We start from the raw sequence: 25,244 nt of genomic DNA, 5'->3' as shown, positions 1-25,244 counted from the left end.
GGGTGCGTTCACAGACAAATGGTTCTGCTTGAAGATGAGCTGTTTTTTTTTTTTTTGGGGGGGATGCATTCACAAATGGTTCTGCCTGAAGCTGAACTGTTTTTTTCTGGGGGGGGGATGCATTCACAGACAAATGGTTCTGCTTGCAGCTGAACTGTTTTTTTTGGGGGGATGCATTCACAGACAAATGGTTCTGCCTAAAGCTGAACTGGTTTTTTTTGGGGGGGGGGGTGCATTCACAAATGGTTCTGCCTGAAGCTGAACTGGTTTTTTTTGGGGGAGGATGCATTCACAAATGGCTCTGCTTGAAGCTGAACTGTTTTTTTGGGGGGATGCATTCACAGAAAAATGGTTCTGCTTGAAGTTGAACGTTTTTTTTTTTGTGGGGGGGGGGGGATGCATTCACTGACAAATGGTTCTGCTTGAAGCTGAACTATTTTTTTTTGGGGGGGGGTGCATTCACAGACAAATGGTTCTGCTTGAAGCTGAACTGTTTTTTTTTTTGGGGGGGGGGGGGGTGAATTCACAGACAAATGGTTCTGCTTGAAGCTGAACTGTTCTTTTTTTGGGGGGATGCATTCACAGACAAATGGTTCTGCCTGAAGCTGAGCTGTTTTTTTTTTGGGGGGGGGGGGTGAATTCACAGACAAATGGTTCTGCTTGAAGCTGAACTGTTCACAGACAAATGGTTCTGCTTGAAGCTGACCTGAAAGTGGTTTCAAACTGCTGAAATGAAATGGGAACAAAATATATCCCTCTATACTGAGTACTTGTCTCAGTGTTACTAAACCCCCAACAGTACAATCAGTCTGTAGATGCAGCAAAGCATGCTTGTTATACTCACTGTGGAACCTAAGGGGTTAATCCTCTGCATTGTAGAAAAAAGTCTGTTTGATCCTCTCTTCTCTGATCCTACCCCTCTTCCAGTGTTCCCCTCTTATCTCCTGACAAGCCATACTCTCACTCATGCACATGCTCAGTTTGGAGTTTATTGCTAGAGATGTTTTTCCTTTCTTTGTGAGAGTGGACAGTGCTGAACGGCCCTGTGCTGATCGCATGCAAATGGAGGTCAGGGGTTCGGCATCCTCCTAGAGCAGAAAGAAAACTCCTCCTATAAGCTTAATCTTTAGCTCTCTTATCTCCTGATAAGACATATCGTGTGGAGACATTCTGCACATGCTCAGTGTGGTGTGTGTTGCTAGAGGGGTTTTTTTTTTCCTTGGGAGAGTACATGTGATCAGCACAGGGCCAATCAGCACTGTCCAGGCAGGGGCCAGGGGTTCTGCATCCTCCTATTACATTTATTTGAATCATACCTTGTTTTTTCAGGACAAATTGGACTTTCATTTGGTGGTAAATGGTAATGGATATCTCCTGATTTTTTTTTTATCAAAGGAAAACTGGCCCCAAAATAGTAAAAAAAAAAAAAAAATCATTTTTTTATTTAGCTGTGCTTCTTGTTACTACCATAACCTACCACCAAAGAACCCCAAATTAATTCTCGTGCTTTTGACAATCGCAGCGATACCATATATGTGTATGTTAGTTGTTGTTTGAACCCGTAGTACAGCCCAGAAAAAATAGTGCGCATTTGCTTTTTCTTTTTTTTTTTTTTTTTACCTAAACACACTGACATTGACACTGATACCAAATTTTTTTTTTTGTTAAAACCCTGACCTTGACCCCAACACTAACCCTGGCACTGAACTAGATAAAACATTGATCTAGGTATTTTTTCTTTATTTTTTTCTTTTATTTTTTAATATTTATCTTTCTTTTTTTTTTTACCTAAAACACACTGACATTGACACTGATACCAAATTCTTTTTTTTTAAAACCTGACCACTTGACCCCAACACTAACCCTGGCACTGAACTAGATAAAACATTGATCTAGGTATTTTTTCTTTATTTTTTTCTTTTATTTTTTAATATTTATCTTTCTTTTTTTTTTTACCTAAAACACACTGACATTGACACTGATACCAAATTCTTTTTTTTTTAAAACCCTGACCTTGACCCCAACACTAACCCTGGCACTGAACTAGATAAAACATTGATCTAGGTATTTTTTCTTTATTATTTTCTTTTATTTTTTAATATTTATCTTTTTTTTTTTTTACCTAAAACACACTGAAATTGACACTGATACCAAATTATTTTTTTTTTAAACCCTGACCTTGACCCAAACACTAACCCTGGCACTGAACTAGATAAAACACTGATCTAGGTATTTTTTCTTTATTTGTTCTTTTATTTTTTAATATTTATCTTTCTTTTTTTTTTTACCTAAAACACACTGACATTGACACTGATACCAAATTTTTTTTTTTAAAACCCTGACCTTGACCCCAACACTAACCCTGGCACTGAACTAGATAAAACATTGATCTAGGTATTTTTTTCTTTTATTTTTTAATATTTATCTTTTTTTTTTTTTTACCTAAAACACACTGAAATTGACACTGATACCAATTTTTTTTTTTTTAAAACCCTGACCTTGACCCCAACACTAACCCTGGCAATGAACTAGATAAAACCTTGATCTAGGTATTTTTTCTTTATTTTTTCAATATTTATCTATCTTTTTTTTTTACAAACATTTTTCCCCCTCTATGCCAGGAGTTAGAGAGATGCAACATATTTCTCTCCTCCATTCATAGAGAAAGAAAAAAAAAAAACAAGGGGGCCGGGCTGTACAGTGACTGATCACTGTGATAGCCAATCAGAGGCTATCACAGTGATCATGAGACCCGGAATCAGGAGTCCTGGGTCGCGATTGTTAGAAGAGGACCCGGTGCTCTCAGTGACACCGCGGTCTTTGTGCTGGGAGTGCGCAGTGCGGCGCGCTCCCAGCAGAAAGACAGGTAATGCAAATATGCGGCCCCGTGGGAAAAAAGCCCAGTTCTGTGAGGCCGCATATTATTATACAGTATTTATATAGCGCCAAAGGGTATGCTCAGCGCTGTACAGTAGCAAGGGGGACAGAACATGAGACAAGACAGTAACAATACACTACACGAGGGATTCGAGAGCCCTGCTCTTTTGCGCTTACAATCTAGGAAATTTGTGTTACATCGGCATCAGGGGGTTAAGAAATCCCCTTTTTGCGTCGTTTCCTTTGCACAATCTTTCTGTCCTGCAACCTATGTCTGCAGCACAACTGATCTACACTGTGCCACAGCAACAAACTACTAAAAGGCGTAAAGAGAAAAGGACCTGTGCTATTAACCTCCCCAGCGGTCTGATTATGTCCATATTTCTGTGCTCAAAGCGGTACTTTTTTTGCATGGAAATATGTTGTATTTTTTATTGTAGGCCTGTAATTCTTAGGAATAACTCACTGAAATCTGTCTGAACAAGAGTCTAGTAAACATCCCGGGTATGATAAAATTTGAAACACGAAATCATAAATTATAATTTAATAAATAATCATAAAAAATAATAATAATAAAATTCAATAATATAATCAAACCAAAAACACTGAAATTTGAAATATAGCGCCAAGTTCGCACATCACTGAGTTCAGTCGCAAAATCGTTTTCAGTGTCTGATGAGGAATTTCCCCCCACGAATCATTATCACTCAATTCTGCAAGTGATTCTAATTTACGATCGCTGTTCTCTAGCCGGTCTAAAACCGATTTTGACCTAAAGGGACGCTTTTTGGACGCCATGGACGTTTCTCAGTTTCCAGGCAGAAAGAACAGTAAAAATGCAGGCAGGGCGCAGGACAAAGCAGTAGGGACAAAATGTATGTGAAATGGTTTGATACAGGAATGTTATACTATGTGATTTTAGTGTATTTAGTGAATGTCACTTTTTGACATTTTTAAATTTCCCGCCGCTCCGTCCCCCATACATGATGACGTCGCAGGGAACGGAACCCGGAAGACAGATGCTGGCATTGGCCGGAGGACATTACAGGGGACACTGCAGGGGGGACATCGCGGGAGCGCAGGACAAGGTAAGTGCAGAAGAGATCCCGGAGCAACGCTGCAGTGTATTCCCGAGTGTAGCTCGGGGTTACCGCTTGTGGTGCTGAAACTTTACCCCGAGCTACACTCGGGAATACCGCCAGGGGGGTTAACAGAATACTTCAATGGAAGTTAGTAAAATCTTAATCATTTCAATAATCTTCCCTGGTCATTGTACACAATTGAGCCCCCCAAAACCAAAAGATGATTTAACACTTACATGGCCTGCATATGGGGTACAGTTCTGAGTGTGTAACATAGGAAGCATAGCCGTCATCGAAGAAGATCAGAAATCTATAAAAACAGAAGTCAAAATATTAACAGGGCTCACAGCACAGCACATGCAAAGCTGGAAATTCAACTCTTCTGGAAAATACTAGTAGCTGAAAAAAAAAAAAAAAGTCAGACAATTCTATATATTTTAATAATTATGCAAATTTGTAAAATGACACATATAAATTGACTCATTTGGATTCATACCATTATTTTGTTTAGTACCTCTGAGATCCTGATGAATCCATATGTGACACACGTCAAGCAATAAATCATCCCCATGATTAAAGTGGCTGCAAACCTCAGACATTAAAAATGAACCAAACATATCCCTCTATAGTATGTACTTGTTTCAAACAAGAGCACCAAGTGTCATTTCTGTCATTTCTCTTCTATCAGCAGCATGAGTCACTTCTAAAAAGCTTTCCTGACACCAAGAGAAAAATGGTGACAGGGGAGGAAACTTCAGCACACAGCCTGTGATTGACGGCCTCTTTTCCTCTGTGTGGTGTGAAAGAAGGGGGGTGTCCCTCTCTTTCAATTAGTGCGTGTAATTTCACCTGAGGCCAGTCACTTCACTGGGTATATTTATTTATTTATTTCAGGTACTTATATAGCACTGTCAATTTACACAGCGCTTTACATATATAATGTACATTCACATCAGTCCCTAACCCTCAAGGGGCGTACAATCTAAGGTCCCTAACTCACATTCATACATGCACATGGTATATATAAGGGTTTACAACCACTTTAACCTTGGAAGCACTGTAACACAACTTTATACATATATACAGCACTCAAAATTTCTACTCGCCCACTCGCATTGGGCGAGTGGAAATAAGGTGGGGGCGAGCAGCGCCAGGACTCTGGGTGTGTAGGAGGGGCGGCGACAAGCAGCGATCTCCTGTATGGTTTTCAATGAAGCAGCTGAAAACCGCGGGAGGGAGGGGAGGAGCAGCTGCTTAACTAAATCACTGGACACCTCACTGGGCGAGTGGAAGTAAGGTGGGGGAGGAGCAGCGCCAGGACTCGGGATATGTAGGAGGGGCGGTGACAAGCAACGATCTCCTGTATGGTTTTCAATGAAGCAGCTGAAAACTGTGGGAGGGAGAGGAGGAGCAGCTGCTTAACTAAATCACTGCACTGGACACGGCATTGGGCGAGTGGAAATAAGGTGGGGGCAAGCAGCGCCAGGACTCGGGGCGTGTAGGAGGGGCGGTAACAAGCAGCGATCTCCTGTATGGCTTTCAATGAAGCAGCTGAAACCGCGTGAGGGAGAGGAGGAGCAGCTGCTTAACTAAATCACTGGACACTGCATTGGGCGAGTGGAAATAAGGCGGGGGTGAGCAGCGCCAGGACTCGGGGTGTGTAGGAGGGGCGGTGACAAGCAATGATCTCCTGTATGGCTTTCAATGAAGCAGCTGAAAGCCGCGGGAGAGGAGGAGAAGCTGCTTAACTAACGCACTGGACACGGCATTGGGCGAGTGGAAATAAGGCAGGGGTGAGCAGCGCCAGGACTCGGTGTGTGTAGGAGGGGCGGTGACAAGCAACGATCTCCTGTATGCCTTTCAATGAAGCAGCTGAAAACCGCGGGAGGGAGAGGAGGAGCAGCTGCTTAACTAAATCACTGGACACGGCATTGGGCAAGTGGAAATAAGGTGGGGGCGAGCAGCGCCAGGACTCGGGGCGTGTAGGAGGGGCGGTGACAAGCAACTATCTCCTGTATGGCTTTCAATGAAGCAGCTGAAAGCCGCAGGAGGGAGAGGAGGAGCAGCTGCTTAACTAAATCAATGGACACCGCATTGGGCGAGTGGAAATAAGGTGGGGGCGAGCAGCGCCAGGACTCGGTGTGTGGAAGGAGAGGTGACAATCAGCGATCTCCTGTATGGCTTTCAATGAAGCAGCTGAAAACCGCAGGAGGGAGAGGAGGAGCAGCTGCTTAACAAAATCAATGGACACCGCATTGAGCGAGTGGAAATAAGGCAGGGGTGAGCAGCGCCAGGACTCGGGGTGTGTAGGAGGGGCGGTGACAAGCAATGATCTCCTGTATGGCTTTCAATGAAGCAGCTGAAAGCCGCGGGAGAGAGAGGAGGAGAAGCTGCTTAACTAACGCACTGGACACGGTATTGGGCGAGTGGAAATAAGGCAGGGGTGAGCAGCGCCAGGACTCGGTGTGTGTAGGAGGGGCGGTGACAAGCAACGATCTCCTGTATGCCTTTCAATGAAGCAGCTGAAAACCGCGGGAGGGAGAGGAGGAGCAGCTGCTTAACTAAATTACTGGACACGGCATTGGGCAAGTGGAAATAAGGTGGGGGCGAGCAGCGCCAGGACTCGGGGCGTGTAGGAGGGGCGGTGACAAGCAACTATCTCCTGTATGGCTTTCAATGAAGCAGTAGCTTAAAGACCCCTGGTGTAAGCCATGACTTATAGGGGCTTACGCCATAAACTCAATGAAGAACTTGAACTCAGCACCATAATATAGAGGTCAATATGGCTGTATTGTTGCGGTATATAATCTATTAATCTGTTCCCCCCCCCCCCTTTTTTTTTTCTCAGGCTCTACATCTAATTTATTGATCTGTATACAATATAAATGGGTGGTTGGTTCACTTCCTTATAAACAACAAACAGTAAGTATGCGTATATATCACTGTGCTATGTTTTTGATCCCCAATAACTGCGGTCTCTTTTTCTACACATTAGAATGTCTACTTATGACTCCTACTATTATTAGATTACATATAATCCCTTGATTTATAATAGGTTTCAAGCCATAATCCGCACAGTAGGGGGAAGTCCCCTTTATACAGTCTGAGCCTACTATGATTTCTGCCCTAACAAACCAGTACGTCATAATTGGAATTGGCATTGAAGTAGTATTATATAACTTCAAGTTGTCACATTACAATCACAGAATTACAGGCTGCCTTTTCCTTTTTTATATATTGCAGTTGATCCTCTTTCATTGTTGGCTCTAGACCAGCAATGAGCAAACTACGGCCCGGCGGACCTTTTAATCCGGCCCATGATGCTGTCAGGATGTGTGTAGGCGGGGCAGCGTGACGAACGTGAGGGGAGCTAGGCTCCTCTCACAGTCCGCCCTGAAGACCGTAACGGCACGGGAAAACGGCGAGAGGAACGCGCGGAGCAAAGGTAAGGGGATGAATTACTATAGGGGGGGACGAATTACTATAGGGGGGACGAATTACTATAGGGGGGACGAATTACTATAGGGGGGACGAATTACTATATGGGGGATGAATTACTATATGGGGGATGAATTACTATATGGGGGAATATTACTATACTTACTATGGATGACACATACACATCATTCATCTACTCTTGGTCGGGCCCCCGGGTCCAATATATGAACCCATTGCGGCCCTCAAGTCAAAAAGTTTGCCCACCCCTGCTCTAGACCAATGTTTTATTACTTGTACTTATGGTTTTTATTAGTACATAACATTATTGTTCCCATTATTAGTATATTTTTTATTTTATGTTAAATGTTCAATAATCCTTCTTCTTGCTGCTATTAACCCATGTATTATATACTGTTGCATCGCACTACCATGCCACTACCTAGCATTTTATTATATGTTAAATGTTCAATAATCCTTCTTGCTGCTATGAATCCATGTATTATATACTGACGCATTGCCAGGGGCGGACTGACCATTCGAGCACTCTGGCACTGCCCGAGGGCCTGGGGTCAGTAGGGGGCCCCATGAAATGCCCCTGGTACCTTTTATAGGCTTTTTTGGGTGTGGTCAAGGACACAGGGGCCCCATGATCCCCTATTGCCCGGGGGCCCCATGAGCTGTCAGTCCGCCCCTGCGCATCGCACTACCGTGCCACTATTTAGGATGGTCACCGTGCCTTCTTTATTCTCGGTATCGTTGTTGTGTTGGCAACATTTCCCTAGTTATCACATGCGCCACTTGGCACTATTGTAGTTATAAGCCCATATTGTTATCTTTTTAATCCCCTTATCGGTCCTGTCAAAGTTTGGGCTGATCTGTATCCTTGTTACTGCCCGCCCTCTCCTGCTATATAATATGGCTGTGTCCCCCGTGGGCAGGTCTTGATGAAAAAGCGAACTGCGCATGCTCAAAAATGCATCCCCGCCCCCTCCTGACGTCACTTCGGGTCCGTGCATTCCACTTGGCACTATTGTAGTTATCAGCCCATATTGTTATCTTTTTAATCCCCTTATCGGTCCTGTCAAAGTTTGGGCTGATCTGTATCCTTGTTACTGCCCACCCTCTCCTGCTATATAATATGGCTGTGTCCCTGGGGGCAGCTCTTGCTGAAGGAGCGAACTGCGCATGCTCCAAAATACACCACTGCCCCCTCCTGACGTCACTTCGGGTCCGTGCGTTCCACACCGGTGAATATCTTGGCGCTGTGCTCTCAGCTCACCCTGAAAACTGTAAATGTACCCCAGACCAGTCTTAGGCCACAGTCACATAGGGCATATCAAACAGTACCCTGTGTGAGGGCCGTATCTACCTGCACATGGAACAGAGGTGTTCCGTGCAATCCCATGCAGGCCATTCCACTGATGCCAACTGGGACGCAGTGGCTGCATGGACATGGTTGCTGCTCCTAATATGACATTCATGTGGGTGCACAATCTCGAACGCAGACAATGCACACCTGTGCAGGTAAACAAAGCCTTTGAATGGGGTACAAATGAATGCTTCCCAAGTGAATGAGGGATTAGCCTCACAGGGATCACCATTGTAATGACAAATGCTAGAAAAAAAATTGCTGAATAATGGGAATAAGAGATTGTCCTGAGCTTTTTTAGGTTTCTGAAAATGTTTTTTCTTTTGTCATATTTAGTTTTGCCTTCTTGATAAGGTCCTAAAAATGTCACAACAAGCAGACACTACTTCATAAACCAGGCGTCTCAGAGTTACATAGTTAGTCTGGTTGAAAAAAGACAAAAGTCTATCCAGTTCAACCATAAAAAAAAAGTATCCTATACCCACAGTTGATCCAGAGGAAGGCAAAGAAACCCAGCAAAGCATGATCCAATTTGCTCCTGCTGGGAAAAAACAAAAATTCCTTCCTGATACCCCGAGAGGCAATCGGATATTCCCTGGATCAACTTTACCTATAAATGTTAGTATCCAGTTATATTCTGTATATCCAAGAAACAATCCAGGACTTTTTTGAAGCAATCCACTGAGCTGGCCAGAACCAACTCTTCAGGGAGTCTATTCCACATTCTCACAGCTCTCACTGTGAAGAAACCTTTCCGTGTTTGGAGATTACATTTCTTTCCCTCCAGACATAAAGAGTGCCCCCTTGTCCTCTGTGATGACCTCAGGGGGAATAGTTCTACACCGAGTTCACTATATGAACCACTGATGTATTTATACATGGAGATCATATCCCCCCTTATGTATTATACATGGAGATCATATCCCCCCTTATGTATTATACATGGAGATCATATCCCCCTTATGTATTATACATGGAGATCATATCCCCCTTATGTATTATACATGGAGATCATATCCCCCTTATGTATTATACATGGAGATCATATCCCCCCCCCTTATGTATTATACATGGAGATCATATCCCCCCCCTTATGTATTATACATGGAGATCATATCCCCCCCCCTTATGTATTATACATGGAGATCATATCCCCCCCCCCTTATGTATTATACATGGAGATCATATCCCCCCTTATGTATTATACATGGAGATCATATCCCCCCTTATGTATTATACATGGAGATCATATCCCCCCTTATGTATTATACATGGAGATCATATCCCCCCCCCTTATGTATTATACATGGAGATCATATCCCCCCCCCTTATGTATTATACATGGAGATCATATCCCCCCCCCTTATGTATTATACATGGAGATCATATCCCCCCCCCTTATGTATTATACATGGAGATCATATCCCCCCTTATGTATTATACATGGAGATCATATCCCCCTTATGTATTATACATGGAGATCATATCCCCCCCCCTTATGTATTATACATGGAGATCATATCCCCCCCCTTATGTATTATACATGGAGATCATATCCCCCCCCTTATGTATTATACATGGAGATCATATCCCCCCTTATGTATTATACATGGAGATCATATCCCCCTTATGTATTATACATGGAGATCATATCCCCCTTATGTATTATACATGGTGATCATATCCCCCCCCTTATGTATTATACATGGAGATCATATCCCCCCCCTTATGTATTATACATGGAGATCATATCCCCCCTTATGTATTATACATGGAGATCATATCCCCCCTTATGTATTATACATGGAGATCATATCCCCCCCCTTATGTATTATACATGGAGATCATATCCCCCCCCTTATGTATTATACATGGAGATCATATCTCCCTTATGTATTATACATGGAGATCATATCCCCCCTTATGTATTATACATGGTGATCATATCCCCCCTTATGTATTATACATGGTGATCATATCCCCCCTTATGTATTATACATGGTGATCATATCCCCCCTTATGTATTATACACGGTGATCATATCCCCCCTTATGTATTATACATGGAGATCATATCCCCCCTTATGTATTATACATGGAGATCATATCCCCCCTTATTATACATGGAGATCATATCCCCCCTTATGTATTATACATGGTGATCATATCCCCCCTTATGTATTATACATGGAGATCATATCCCCCCTTATGTATTATACATGGAGATCATATCCACCCTTATGTATTATACATGGAGATCATATCCCCCCTTATGTATTATACATGGAGATCATATCCCCCCTTATGTACTATACACGGTGATCATATCCCCCCTTATGTACTATACACGGTGATCATATCCCCCCTTATGTACTATACACGGAGATTATATCCCCCTTATGTATTATACACGAAGATCATATCCCCCCTTATGTATTATACACGAAGATCATATCCCCCCTTATGTATTATACATGGAGATCATATCCCCCCTTATGCATTATACATGGAGATCATATCCCCCCTTATGTATTATACATGGAGATCATATCCCCCTTATGTATTATACATGGAGATCATATCCCCCCCCTTTATGTATTATACATGGAGATCATATCCCCCCCCTTTATGTATTATACATGGAGATCATATCCCCCCCTTAATCTCCTCTTCTCAAGAGAGAATATATTCAGTATGATCAGAGTGATGCACAAAAAAAGACAAGAATCTTATTAAACCTGAAATGAACAGTACCTCATCTTGTTCTTGTTGCTGGGAGGTTCCGCTATGATACCAGCATACAGCCACACCTGGTTGCCATCTTTGTACCTGGCCACTACTCTGCTCCCAACAAACAGTTTATCTAGTGGTGGATGGTAGTCATATGCTATATGGTTGCCAGATAGCAGACTCTTCCCTTTGTTGTCAAATTTCACTTTGTATTTTTTACCCGGTCCTACAAAAACAGGAAAAAAAAAGTTTAAAAAATAAAAAGCATTCAAGTACTTGTAATCATTTACTAAACATTACCCCTCCCATTCATCAACCATAGAGCTATGTATGTGGCTTAATAACTATTGGGGCTCTGTCAGCTGACTGCCATGTTAAAGTTTATGTTGGGCCCAGGGGCGGACTGACAACTCATGGGGCCCCCGGGCAATAGGGGATCATGGGGCCCGTGTCCTTACCCAAACTCAAAATAGCCTATGAAAAAAGGTACCAGGGGCATTTCATGGGGCCCTATACTGACCCTGGGCCCTCGGGCAGTGCCCGAGTTTCCAAATGGTCAGTCTGCCCCTGGTTGGGCCCTTTCCCACCTTTCACCCAATTAAAAATAAAAAAACTAAAATGAAAGCCCCAAATACTTACCTTAATCCATGCTTGTGTGATGCTCTGGATCCATAGTCTTCCATAATCTGGAGTGCAGAGTGGGTGGGTCCCCTCTTTGAGTTCCCTAGTATCTATGTGGGTGACCTTTCCTATTGACTATCCAGCAGCGAGAGGTCCTTGCAGGCTACAGTAGTGTGATGATGTCATGAGGGGGAGGCAACAAGACCAACTGGCAGAGGCCTTGAACCAAAAATCTGGACCTCTGGTCACCACTTCCAGAAGAGGCACCAGCAAGGGACACAGACAGCTGACTCAGTATTCCAAATGCTTTGGAAGGCATTAAAAAAAAAAAAAAAGTTGGTGGAAGGCAGGGATGGACTGACCACTCATGGGGCCCTCGGGCAATAGGGGATCGTGGGGCCCCTGTGTCCTTGCCCAAACTCAAAAAAGCCTATGAAAAAGGTACCAGGGGCATCTCATGGGGCCTCTTACTGACCCCAGGCCCTCGGGCAGTGCCCGAGTTTCCAAATGGTCAGTCCGCCCCTAGTGGGAGGGATACCAAGTTTGCCACAGAGATCTCACTTAAAGCGGAGCTCCACCCAAAAGGGGAAGTTCCGCTTTAAGCCTTTGTCCCCCGCTCCCCATTAAGGACTGGCACCTTTTGGGGGCGGGGGGGGTACCCGAATTTGACAGGTACCCATTCCCACTGCCTAGGTGATCAGAAGTGGCAGTTTTCCTCCTCCCCTCCCTTCCCGTAGTCTTCAGGGACATGTGACAGATCCCAGAAGACTACGGGGCCATTCACAAAGTGCAGCGCTTTTCACGCATGCACAGTGGGCATTCAGCTGTGAGCCGCAAGTTGTCACAGCCGGGTGCCCACACTGAAGATGCCAGCACCAGGGAGAGAAGACGGCCGGTGAAACCAGCGGTGGTGAGGACACCACTGGACCAAGGGACAGGTAAGTGGCTGTATTTTAAAAGTCAGCAGATACAGTTTTTTTTAGCTGCTGATTTTTTTTTTTCTCTCAGGTGGAGCTCCACTTTAATCTAGCTGCATTGCGATTTAGTAAAACAAAGCTACCTTGTTTTAACTTTTCCAGAGCTTTGGTGCAGAACCTTTTTTTTTGGGGGGGGGAGATTAAAAGCTAGGCCTAGATCTATAGCAAGGTGACACCAAATCCTGCAAAACAGGCCTGTCTATACCATGAGACATAATATATCACTCCCTGCCAAGTACAACAAGGTGAATACCAGAAATGTCACAAGTGGAGAAATACAATTCGTTTTCATTGACTGCTGTAACATCAACTGCTTTTTACTGCCCTTCATAAACCAATCGAAAACCTGAGCACTTACCGACCATCTGAATGGAAATCAAGGTCCCTTTGTGCCATGTTTTGGTCCTCTTCTTACCAAGAATTCTCATACCCACAACAAGGTCCCCATCCTTTTTCATGTCATTGGCTGCATTGGCCTGGTTGGGACCACCCACAGAACTTGAAGGTGAAGAAGGATGAGAAGACAATCGAGTTTGGGGTCCATCTAAAAAAAAAGTTACTTAATAGTTTTGTTTTCATTTTCCAAAATGACGACAAAAAAATGACAGCTACAAAAAACTCGCCATGCCTGTTATGAAATATGTCGGACTGTCTACTTTGCAAAAGAGGGTCAATTGGGGGATATCTGTACTGTTCTGACAGTTTTGGGCTCCAAGAAATTAGTTTGGCCGTCAGTACCGGATTGATCAATTTTCATATATATTTCATCGTTTGTGAACTCTAACTTTACTACAGATGAAATAAAAAATACTGATTTGAATTACTTTCACCAAAAAAATGTAGCAGAATACATTTTGGCCTAAATTTATGAAGAAGATTTATTTGTAAACTTTTATAACAGAAACAAAGAAAAATGTGGGTTTTTTTTTTTTTAATTTTGGTCCTTTTTTGTTAATTTAGAAAAAAATAAAATCCCCAGCGGTGATTTAATACCAAAAGAAAGCTAGTTGTGAGAACAAAATGTTAAAGATTTAGCTTGGGTATGGTGTTGCATGACCGCGCAATTGTCAAAGTGTGAAAGCGCTGAAACCTGAAAATTAGCATGGGCAGGAAAGGGGTGAAAGTGCCCGGTATGGAAGGGGTTAAGACAGCAGCACATAACAGGAATCAATGCAGAAGAGGGAAACAAGCTGTGTAGCCTACCAGACTTCTTGTGGATGGCTTCCACCAAATTCTGTACATCTTTTTGGCATTTCTTCATGGCAGCCATAGCATCTTTCAACTAAAACAAATCATTAAAGCCAGAGGGATGTACATTATACTTTATCGAAATGTGAAAATTAAATTTTTTTTTTATTTCTAGTGGTGCACCAAATTTAAATTTCTGGTGCCGAAAGCAAAAATTCAGGAGGATTCACTTGGACGAAAATAATTTTTTTTAAAAGTGTGTATATTTTTCAAACTTTAATGAACCCCCCCCCCCCCCACATTATATACACCCCAATTATAATAACAACAAACAATTCATCAAACAAAATAACATGTTACTCACCAGTCGTTTCTCTTTGGGAGTTTTACTAACAACTGCATCTCCTGTTAAAAAAAAAAATATATATAATAATAATATATATGAAATTAACAGGTGCACTAGATGGGCAACAATGAGACAACCCCTAAAGCAAGAATGGTTTCACAGGTGGAAGCCACTGACATTTATTTCCCTACTCATCTTTTCTGACTGTTTTTCACTAGTTTTGCATCTGGCTAGGGTCAGTGTCACTACTGGTAGCATGAGGCCAAACCTGGACCCTACAGAGGTTGCACAGGTAGTCCAACTCCTCCAGGATGGCACATCAATACCTGCCATTGCCAGAAGGTTTGCTGTGTCTCCCAGCACAGTCTCAAGAGTATGGAGGAGATTCCAGGAGACAAGAGCATGGAGGAGATTCCAGGAGACAAAAGCATGGAGGAGATTCCAGGAGACAAGAGCATGGAGGAGATTCCAGGAGACAAGAGCATGGAGGAGATTCCAGGAGACAAGAGCATGGAGGAGATTCCAGGAGACAAGAGCATGGAGGAGATTCCAGGAGACAAGAGCATGGAGGAGATTCCAGGAGACAAGAGCATGGAGGAGATTCCAGGAGACAAGAGCATGGAGGAGATTCCAGAGACAGGCAGTTACTCTAGGAGAGCTGGACAGGGCTGTAGAAGATCCTTAACCCATCAGCAGGACCGGTTTCTGCTCGTTTGTGCAAGGAGGAACAGGATGAGCACTGCCAGAGCCCTACAAAATGATCTCCAGCAGGCCACTGGTGTGAATGTCTCTGATCAAACAATCAGAAACAGACTTCATGAGGGTGGCTTGAGGGACCGATGTCCTCTAGTGGGCTCTGTGCTCACTGCCCGACACCATAGAGCTCGATTGGCATTTGCCATTGAACACCAGAATTGGCAGGTCCACCACTGGCATCCTGTGCTTTTCACAGATGAGAGCAGGTTCACCCTGAGCACATGTGACAGACGTGAAAGGGTCTGGAGAATCCGTGGAGAATGTGCTGCTGCCTGTAACATGGTTCAGCATGACCGTTTTGGTGGTGGGTCAGTGATGGTCTGGGGAGGCATATCCATGGAGGGACGCACAGACCTCTATAGGCTAGACAATGGCACCCTGACTGCCATTAGAAATCGGGATAAAATCCTTGGACCCATTGTCAGACCCTACACTGGTGCAGTTGGTCCTGGGTTCCTCCTGGTGCACGACAATGCCTGGCCTCATGTGGCGAAAGTATGCAGGCAGTTCCTGAAGGATGAAGGAATTGATACCACTGAATGGCCCCCACGCACGCCTGACCTAAATCCAATAGAACACCTCTGGGATATCATGTTTCAGTCCATCCGAAGCCACCAGGTTGCACCTCAGACTGTCCAGGAGCTCAGTGATGCCCTGGTCCAGATCTGGGAGGAGATCCCCCAGGACACCATCCATGGTCTCATTAGGAGCCTCCCCCGACATTGTCAGGCACGCATACAAGTACGTGGGGGCCATACAAGCTACTGAGGACCATTCTGAGTTGCTGAAATAAAATTTCTGCAAAATGGACTCGCCTGCTGCATCATTTTTTCACTTTGATTTTCGGGGTGTCTTTGAATTCAGTCCTCTGTAGGTCGATCATTTTCATCAAACGATGGGGCATCCTTACATTCCTAACACATTACCCCGTCCATGTCAGTACAGAGATCCAGGATGATATTTTTCCTCATTGAGATCTAATGGGTTTTCAGAGTGTTCCTTTCATTTTTTTGAGCCGTGTATTTCAGGAAGTATGAACAGATGCTGCCATTAGAAGATCCCATTCATCTTTCATGCTATTTAATAGTTTATTAAGCCAATTACAAGCAGGCCAGTCCTGAATTTTTCCCACTGCTTCAGCTGAAGACTTTTATCTCCTTATCATAAATAAGGTGATTTCCAAAGAACATTTAACGCGACACTAAAGCTTCTTTTTCTTTGAAATTAAAATAACAATCATGGTATAATTACATGCTCTGTGCAGTGATTTTGCACAGAGCAGCCTCGATCCTCTTGAAACTGCATACAGGGTACTCACCATTCAAGGCTGACCTGCTAGAGATCACATGCTGATGGATGTGTCTATGTGCCTGCTTGGTCTTCAACCACGATCAGTGAATATTCACTTTTATTCTTATCACAAGAAACGCTTCCATCCCTTGTGATAGAAATAATTAGTGACAGGTCCTCTTTATGCAGAGATATGAGGTCAATAAGACCCCACATCTCTCCTCTACAATGTAAAGCATTGGATCAAAAAAAAAAAAAAAAATCATTGATCTAGTAGTGCTTTAAAAAAAAAATGGCTGGAACCAGAAGGGATATCACTTCGGTCCTCAGAGGGCATAGAGATGAGTGGAGGCCATCTTTCCTTCACTCATCTCTATGCCCAGTGCCTGGATCGTTCGATGGTTTCTCAGCGGCGAGGTTTTTTTGGCACCTGTATCAGTGCATTTTTTCATTTTGGCCAAAGGCCAAAAGGGGTGTTTTCGGCTGGAATGTTACGGCCACCAAATTTTCTGTGGCCGGACCGCTTCGGCCAGCCAATTCTCGGTGGCCGGACCGCTGCTCTGTGCAGTGATTTTGCCTCGATCCTCTTGAAACTGCATACAGGGTACACACCATTCAAGGCTGACCTGCTAGAGATCACATGCTGATGGATGTGTCTATGTGCCTGCTTGGTCTGCAACCACGATCAGTGAATATGAGGAAAAGAAGTAGCCGCACTCCAATATACAAACAGCAGACTTCTCTATAATTCAATCCATGAAGATAAAAAGACAGCAATACACGGCTGTGGGAACATCAGTAGATGCATGTCACACTCCTTCAGTTCTTACTCATTACCGAGCAATGAATAAGTGATGAATACGCACTGAAGGAGGGTGACATGCATCTACTGATGTTCCCACAGCCATGTATTGCTGTCTTTTTATCTTCATGGATTGAATAATAAAAAAGTCTGCTGTTTGTATTAGTGGTGCACCAAAATAAAAATGCTGGTGCAGAAACCGAAAATTCAAAACGCACTTGGCCGAAAACAAAAATGCGCAGTTTTTAAAAATTAATATATATTTTTTGGAAAAAAATAAACTGATTAAAAAAAATATATATATATATATATCCCAATTTTTTTGTAAAATATGAAAGAGGATGTTACGGCGAGTAAATAGATACCCAACATGTCACACTTTAAAATTGCGCATGCTCGTGGAATGGCGCGAAACTGCAGCACTTAAAAATCTCCATGGGTGATGCTTTAAAAATGTCTAAAGGGTAGCAGTGTAAAGTAAAAGAGGAGGTCTAGTGTGAGAGTTATTGCTCTTGCTCCGACGTTCGTGGCAATACCTTACGTGTGTGGTTTGAACACCGTTTACATAGGTGGGCATGGCCTACGTATGTGTTTACCACTACGTGCGAGCACGGGGGCACTTTAAACTTTCTTCTTTAATCTATTTGGTTTTTTTTTGTTTTGTTTTTTTGCACTGTCCCTTTAAAAACATCTTTTTAATCACTTTTATTCCTATCAGAAGGAATGCATGCAACCCTTGTGATAGAAATAATTAGTGACAGGTCCTCTTTATGGAGAGATATGGGGTCAATAAGACCCCCCATCTCTCCTCTACAATGTAAAGCATTAGATTAAAAAAAAAGAAAAAAAAAAGCACTGATCTAGTGCTTTAAAAAAAAAAAAAAAAAAAAAAAAAAAAAATGGCCGGAACGGGAAGTGACATTGCTCCGGTCCTCCAAGGGCATAGAGATGAGTGGAGGCCATCTTTTCTTCACTCATCTCTATACCCAGCGCCGAGATCGATGGTTTCTCAGGTAAGGCTGAGAACTACTGGGCGGCGGCATGGGGCGGGGTTTTTCAGCACCTGTATCAGTGCTATTTTCATTTTGGCCAATGGCCAAAAGGGGTGTTTTCGGCCAAAACGGTTCAGTCACTGAAATTCCGGCGCATCCCTAGTTTGTATATTGGAGTGCCGCTACTTCTTTTTCTCAAGCCCCGATTCTCTTCTGGGGTCCTCCTCTGGTGCTCCAGGCTCCTCCTCTTCAGCGGCCAGAGCCGCTCTTGTGCACGTCACTGTATCAGATCAGGCTCAGGTAAGTATAATGGGGGGCTCGGGGGGGACCTGAAGCACAGAAGGTTTTGCATCTTAATGCACAGAATGCACGAAGGTGAAAAACCTTAAGGCTTTAGAACCACTTTACTATCACGTATATGTCTCTACTGAAATACTTGTATGGCATTTACTTTGTTACACTGCCAAGCTTTTGTAAGGGTTAAACATCATAAACATAGGAGGAAAAAAAAAAATGCATGTTCACCTACCTGATCCCACACTCAGGACATCATCGTCCTCCTCATCCTCATCTGGAATTTCAATGACTTCCACAGGTTTGGAAGATTCATCGTCCTCTGAGCTGGTCTCCTTGTATGTGATGCCCATCTCACTGTACAGGGTTTTCACCAACACCTCACAGTCCTCAAGAGCCCTGCAATAGGCAGAATTGTAAAATGTAATGGTATCTACTTCCCATCAAAGAATTATCCAGGATCAGACAACAGATCCACATGATGGATCTCAAAACAATATTTTCCAAAACAGGAGCTCACCTACTATGATGTATCCTCAGACGATAATGCCCATTAGGAGACGCTTAAAGGATAAGTTCACCTTTGGGAACAGGTTATATGTTCCAGCCATTTTGAGGGGGAACATGTAACATGTTCCCATAGCCGCAGCCACTGCCCCCCCTCCGGCTGACAGATAGTACTGGGAAACTTCTCCCCGTACTATGTCAAATTTGAAAACAGTGCGGCCATGCGGGGCTCTGCTCATGCGGCCGCCTCACCCGTCCACCTGCCGCCCACGCCGCCGCCTCACCCGTCCACCTGCCCCTCACGCGGCCCCCTCACCCGTCCACCTGCCCCTCACGCGGCCCCCTCACCCGTCCACCTGCCCCTCACCCGTCCACCTGCCCCTCACGCGGCCCCCTCATACATACATACATACATACATACATACATACATACATACATACATACATATATATATATGTATGATTTTGCATTGCCAGGTAGGGGGCACGTTATAAGTTCCAAGGAACAGGGCCCTCCTATCCCTCTTGTATTGAACTGTATTGTTGCTGTATTGTCTCCCGTTATATTGTAAAGTGCTGAGCAAACTAAATATAAATAACTATATAAATCCTGTATAATAATAATAATAATGTTTTAATGAACGATCACATAGTTAAAGCAAGGTAACGTTTCAGAGTCTGGCAGGACCCCTTCATCAGGCATGTGACCCATGATGAAGGGGTCCTGCGAGACTCCGAAACGTTGCCTTGCTGTAACTATGTGATCATTCATTAAAGCTTTTGGACCCATATTGGTGATCCTCGGTGTGCTGGTGACATTCTCCCTTGCTGATTCTACTTGGTTTCAGCCAACGGTCGCTGCATCACCCACTTATACACACAGCCATTTTTAACGCAAGAATGTGTGCCTTTGGATTGTACACTGGAGCTTCACTGTAAGCACACTGCTTTGTATGGCTCTGCATAGCAGTTTGCAGGAGCTGACAGGTGAGAGATCTCTCCCCCCGTTGGCAATGCTCGGCAGTCATCGGGTGCCAGCGAGTAATCACCGGCCGGGACCTGGTGATTGACAGCCAAGGCCGCGAATAGCAACGCGGGTAGGGCGCGCGCCCCCTATCCAGAAATGCAAAATCACATACATACATATTATATATATATATATATATATATATATACATACACACACACACATACACACACACACATGATTTTGCACACCCCTGCGGCCCTGTAGCAGTATATCTACTACAGGGAGGTGGGAAAGCGGTTAAACACAAGGACAGACAGACACAAATTTGCATTTCTGCCAGTAGGTATTTCCTTTAAATGCCCTGACATGATCCAACATTCCAGAAACACATAATAATGAATCCAATCCATTCACATTACATGTCCATATGACGGGATGTTGTTCAGTGTTGTAACTACATACACTTAAAAAAAAAAATATATATATATATGATGACTATTCAGACCACAGCTTGTCTTATCAAAAGCATTCAGTGGGGCTCCCATTTACCTACAATTACGGGGGGAATGATAGAAAGAATCTTATTGGTTGTTTTGTGACATTTGACTACATTAGCCGCCAACCTCAATACCGATGAATGGTTTGTCCCATTACCTTGAAGCATTGTCACACAAGCTGTCCACGTGAGCCACCTCATCCTCCTTCTGCTTCACCAGTTGCTCCAGCTCCAACAACTGAGCTTTCCGCTGCTTCACAAACTCATTCTTCTCCACCTCTTTGTCTATAAACTCCTGAAGCTCCTTCAATGAGATGCCCAACTCCTCCACCACCATGTTCTCCAGATCGCCCACATCTGATTCGTCCATGGCTGCATCGAATCAAAGCAAAAAGAGAGTGGAAAGTAATGTAGGAAACAAGAAAATTTATTTTTTTCAAATGCAACTGAATTAGTGGTGGAAAATTCAAAATGCACTTTGCCGGAAACCGAAACGCGCCATTTTTAAAACTATATTTTTTGGGAAAAAACACACTTTGGTTAAATTAAAAAGAAAAAAAAAAACAATATATACCCCAATTTTTGAAAAAAAAAACGAATATATATTTTTTGGAAAAAAATAAACTGATTAAAAAAAAACAAAAAAATATATATACCAATTTGTTTGCAAAATATGAAAGAGGATGTTACGGCGAGTAAATAGATACCCAACATGTCACGCTTTAAAATTGTGCACGCTCGTGGAATGGCTTGAAACTGCGGTACTTAATAATCTCCATGGGTGATGCTTTAAAAATGTCTACAGGTTAGCAGTGTAAAGTTACAGAGGAGGTCTAGTGCGAGAATTATTGCTCTTGCTCTGACATTCGTGGCGATACCTCACATGTGGTTTGAACACCATTTACATATGTGGGCGTGGCCTACGTATGCGTTCACCACTACGTGCGAGCACGGGGGGGACGGGGGCACTTTAAACTTTTTTTTATTTATTAACTTTTTGTTGTTCTGTTTTTTTGCGCTGTCCCTTTAAAAAAAATGTATTCACTTTTATTCTTATCACAAGAAACGCTTCCATCCCTTGTGATAGAAATAATTAGTGACAGGTCCTCTTTATGGAGAGATATGAGGTCAATAAGACCCCACATCTCTCCTCTGCAATGTAAAGCATTGGAGCAAAAAAAAAAAAAAATCATTGATCTAGTGCTTTAAAAAAAAAAAAAATGGTCGGTACCGGAAAGGGATATCACTTTGGTCCTCAGAGGGCATAGAGATGAGTGGAGGCCATCTTGCCTTCACTCATCTCTATGCCCAGCGCCTCGATCGTTCAATGATTTCTCAAGCGGTTTTCGGTGGCCGGACTGCTTCGGCCAACCAATTCGGCCAGCCAATTGTCGGTGGCCGGACCGATTCGGCCAGCCAATTGTCGGTGGCCGGACCGATTCGGCCAGCCAATTGTCGGTGGCCGGACCGATTCGGCCAGCCAATTGTCGGTGGCCGGACCGATTCGACCAGCCAATTGTCGGTGGCCGGACCGATTCGGCCAGCCAATTGTCGGTGGCCGGACCGCTTTGGCCAGCCAATTTTCGGTGCATCCCTAAAGTGAACACTTGCATTCTAGGTGTTGCATGAAAATGGTACTAGAATAACACTTGCTCTTCTAGGCGGAGTTTTTGAAGCGCACTGCAATAGTGCCGACGGCGTGGAACTGTTTACAATGCCATAGCCTCCTTGTGCTGGTGGCCCCGGCATGTGGGTTCTATGGGTTTCCCTCTGAAAGCAGAAGACTGGTTTAGCCCATAAACCCCCTAAAAGTAACTTCAATGATGTGAATTGTTCCACAAGCTCTCAGCATTGATAACAAATGACCAACCAAGTGCCCTACAAAGGCCGGGGTCTGCAGAAGGAAATGAAGCCTTCGCTGGGAGGGACTAGCCATTGCTGGGAGGGACTAGCCATTGCTGGGAGGGACTAGCCATTGCTGGGAGGGACTAGCCATTGCTGGGAGGGACTAGCCATTGCTGGGAGGGACTAGCCATTGCTGGGAGGGACTAGCCATTGCTGGGAAGGACTAGCCATTACTGGGAGGGACTAGCCATTACTGGGAGGGACTAGCCGTTGCTGGGAGGGACTAGCCATTACTAGCATAGCATACCATCCAGCAGTAGCAACATTTTTATCCACGTTCCATTTTTTTGGTGTATCAGCTGTTAGGACATTTGCAACAATATCTCAAGTTACAGTTTAGTATCAAAACAATTACCGGCGTACCTCGGTTTATGAATTTAATTTGTTCTGCGGGACTTTTCATATTGCGAAAAATTTGTAAACCGAAATGCGGTTTCCCATAGGAATGCATTGACAACCAATTAATCCGTTCCGGAGGTCAGAAAAAAGTTTTTAAAAAAAGTCTTTTATCTGTTCAAAACTATTTATAAAGTGCATTTAAAGGCGTAAATACTTTCCAGGGACATGATTAAAAAAAATTTGTAAATACATTGAAAACCAATTCATTAGTTTGTATTGCAAAACAAATTAGTGAATGCACTGAAAATCAATTAATCAGTTCCGGAGGTCAATAAAAAGTAAAAAAAAAAAAAAAAAAGTCTTTGATCTGTTCAACACTCTTTATAAAGTGCACTTTAAAGGCATAAATACTGTACAGGGACATGATTAATAATTCGTAAATGCATTGAAAACCAATTAATCCATTCATATTGCGAAAAAAATTCATAAGTGTATTGAAAATCAATTAATCCGTTTCGGAGGTCAGAAAAAAGTTAAAAAAAGTCTTTAATCTATTCAAAACTCTTTATAAAGTGCACTTTAAGGTATAAATACTGAACAGGGACATGATTAATAATTTGCAAATGCATTGAAAACCAATTAATCAGATCGTATTGCAAAAATTCGTAAACCGAGGCATTATTTTCATTGGTAAACCGAAAATTACATTAGCCGAGGCGTTGGTAAACCGAGGTACACCAGTAGTGTAACACTAAAAAAAATACCCAAAAGCCCTCCTGTTCACTTTTTTTTTTGTGCTGTATCTGGTGGGACATCCAGGAATGAGGGGTATTAGGGGATTACATACTATCAGCACAGGATTACCACCTTTAACCACTCGCCTACAGGGCATTTATACCCCCTTCCTGCCCAGGACAATTTTCAGCTGTCAGCGCTGTCAAAATTTGAATTGCGCGGTCATGCAACACTGTACCCATATGAAATTTTTATAATTGTTTTCACACAAATACAGCTTTCTTTTGGTGGGGTTTAGTCACTGCTGGGGGTTTTATTTTTTGCACTATAACTAAAAGATGAGCAACAAAAAAATTTTTCTTTGTTTCTATTATAAAATTTTGCAAAACAGGTAATTGTTCTCCCTCACTGATGTGTGTTGATGTGGTGGCACTGATATGCAGCAATGATGGCGGGGGGTGTCTCAAGGAGGGCTTATCCAGGTGGGGGGGTCCTGGAGGGCCCCGCGCTAATCATGGGTGGGGGGGGCCCGGAAGGCCCCGCACTCATCCCGGGTGGGGGGGGTCCAGGAGGGTCCCGCGCTCATCCCGGGTGCGATCCCGCGCTCATCCCGGGTGGGCGATCCCGGGGGGTCCCGCGCTCATCCTGGGTGAGGGTCCCGCGCTCATCCCATGTGGGGGGTCCCGGAGGCCCCCACGCTCATCATGGGTGGGGGGTCCCGCAGGGCCCCACGCTCATCCTAGATGGAGGGTCCCGGAGAGCCCCACGCTCATCCTGGGTGGGGGGTCCCACAGGGTACAGGGCCCGTAGTGGGGTCTGAGAGAACCCAATGCTCATCGTAAGGGGCGGGATCCCAGAAAACCCTGGGCCCATTGTGGGGAGGGGGGGTCCTGAAGGGCCCTATGCTCATCAAGGATGGGGGGCTTCCAGGAGAGCCCCATGTTCATTGGGGGAAGGGGGAGAATGGGTCCCTGAGGGCCCTACTCTCATCGTGTTTGGGGGGGGGGGTGTAATCTGCCAGTCCCGGATAAAGGAGTTCCCCTCCCCCACGTGTATCTGTGCACCTCCCCCACTCTCTGTACTGGTCACTGTACCGGCAGACGATGGCCGCCTCTCTGCGTTCTCCTCCTCCGCCGTCTTCCCGGTAACCCCCTTCCTGTCCCCGGTTGCCGGAATGACGGACCGGAAGTCTGGCTCCGGAACCGAAAAACCACACTAGCTGCGCCCGGAACTGGCGTCACATAAACCACGCCCACCGAGAAAAGGGGGCGCGGCCTGCAATAAGCGGGAGTAGGAGAGGAAAAAAATATTCCGCGCTTTTGTCCGGTGGGCGGGGAAAGAGTGGGCGTGGCGACATGGTGGGGACATGCGATAGCCTGCCTCTATCGCTCAGCCATTCGCCGGCCAACGCCGCGATCGTCGGAGTTATGCAAATATGAACAAAAGACGGCACATGACACATTGTGGGAGGAGCTCTGTGTGCACGGAGGGAGGGGTTATAGGGGTGATTGACGGGAGAAATACTAGTTAG

The 25,244-nt window shown here is 44.1% G+C and overlaps 1 protein-coding gene across 1 annotated transcript in view; it reads right to left on the bottom strand.

Moving 5' to 3' along the window:
* The window catches only part of SETDB1 (SET domain bifurcated histone lysine methyltransferase 1), a 52,373-nt gene extending 27,408 nt beyond the window's left edge, over nucleotides 1–24,965 (bottom strand). Inside the window, exons 1-8 of the mRNA XM_089678972.1 lie at nucleotides 24,808–24,965; nucleotides 20,893–21,106; nucleotides 18,997–19,160; nucleotides 14,646–14,686; nucleotides 14,297–14,375; nucleotides 13,452–13,637; nucleotides 11,520–11,721; nucleotides 4,196–4,269 (exon numbers count right to left, since the gene is read on the bottom strand). Coding sequence (XP_089535098.1) covers nucleotides 4,196–4,269; nucleotides 11,520–11,721; nucleotides 13,452–13,637; nucleotides 14,297–14,375; nucleotides 14,646–14,686; nucleotides 18,997–19,160; nucleotides 20,893–21,104 — 958 coding nt within the window. The 5' untranslated portion in view covers nucleotides 21,105–21,106; nucleotides 24,808–24,965. The remainder of the gene's footprint in view (nucleotides 1–4,195; nucleotides 4,270–11,519; nucleotides 11,722–13,451; nucleotides 13,638–14,296; nucleotides 14,376–14,645; nucleotides 14,687–18,996; nucleotides 19,161–20,892; nucleotides 21,107–24,807) is intronic.
* Between the last annotated feature and the right edge of the window lie 279 nt (nucleotides 24,966–25,244).

The sequence above is a fragment of the Staurois parvus genome, unplaced genomic scaffold (genome assembly GCF_062004578.1).
Source record: "Staurois parvus isolate SC_StPar_1 unplaced genomic scaffold, SC_StPar_1.0 ptg000213l, whole genome shotgun sequence".
Classification (NCBI taxonomy): domain Eukaryota; kingdom Metazoa; phylum Chordata; class Amphibia; order Anura; family Ranidae; genus Staurois; species Staurois parvus.
Note: the sequence above shows the minus strand (reverse complement) of the source record. Positions and strands in the feature narration are given on the sequence as shown.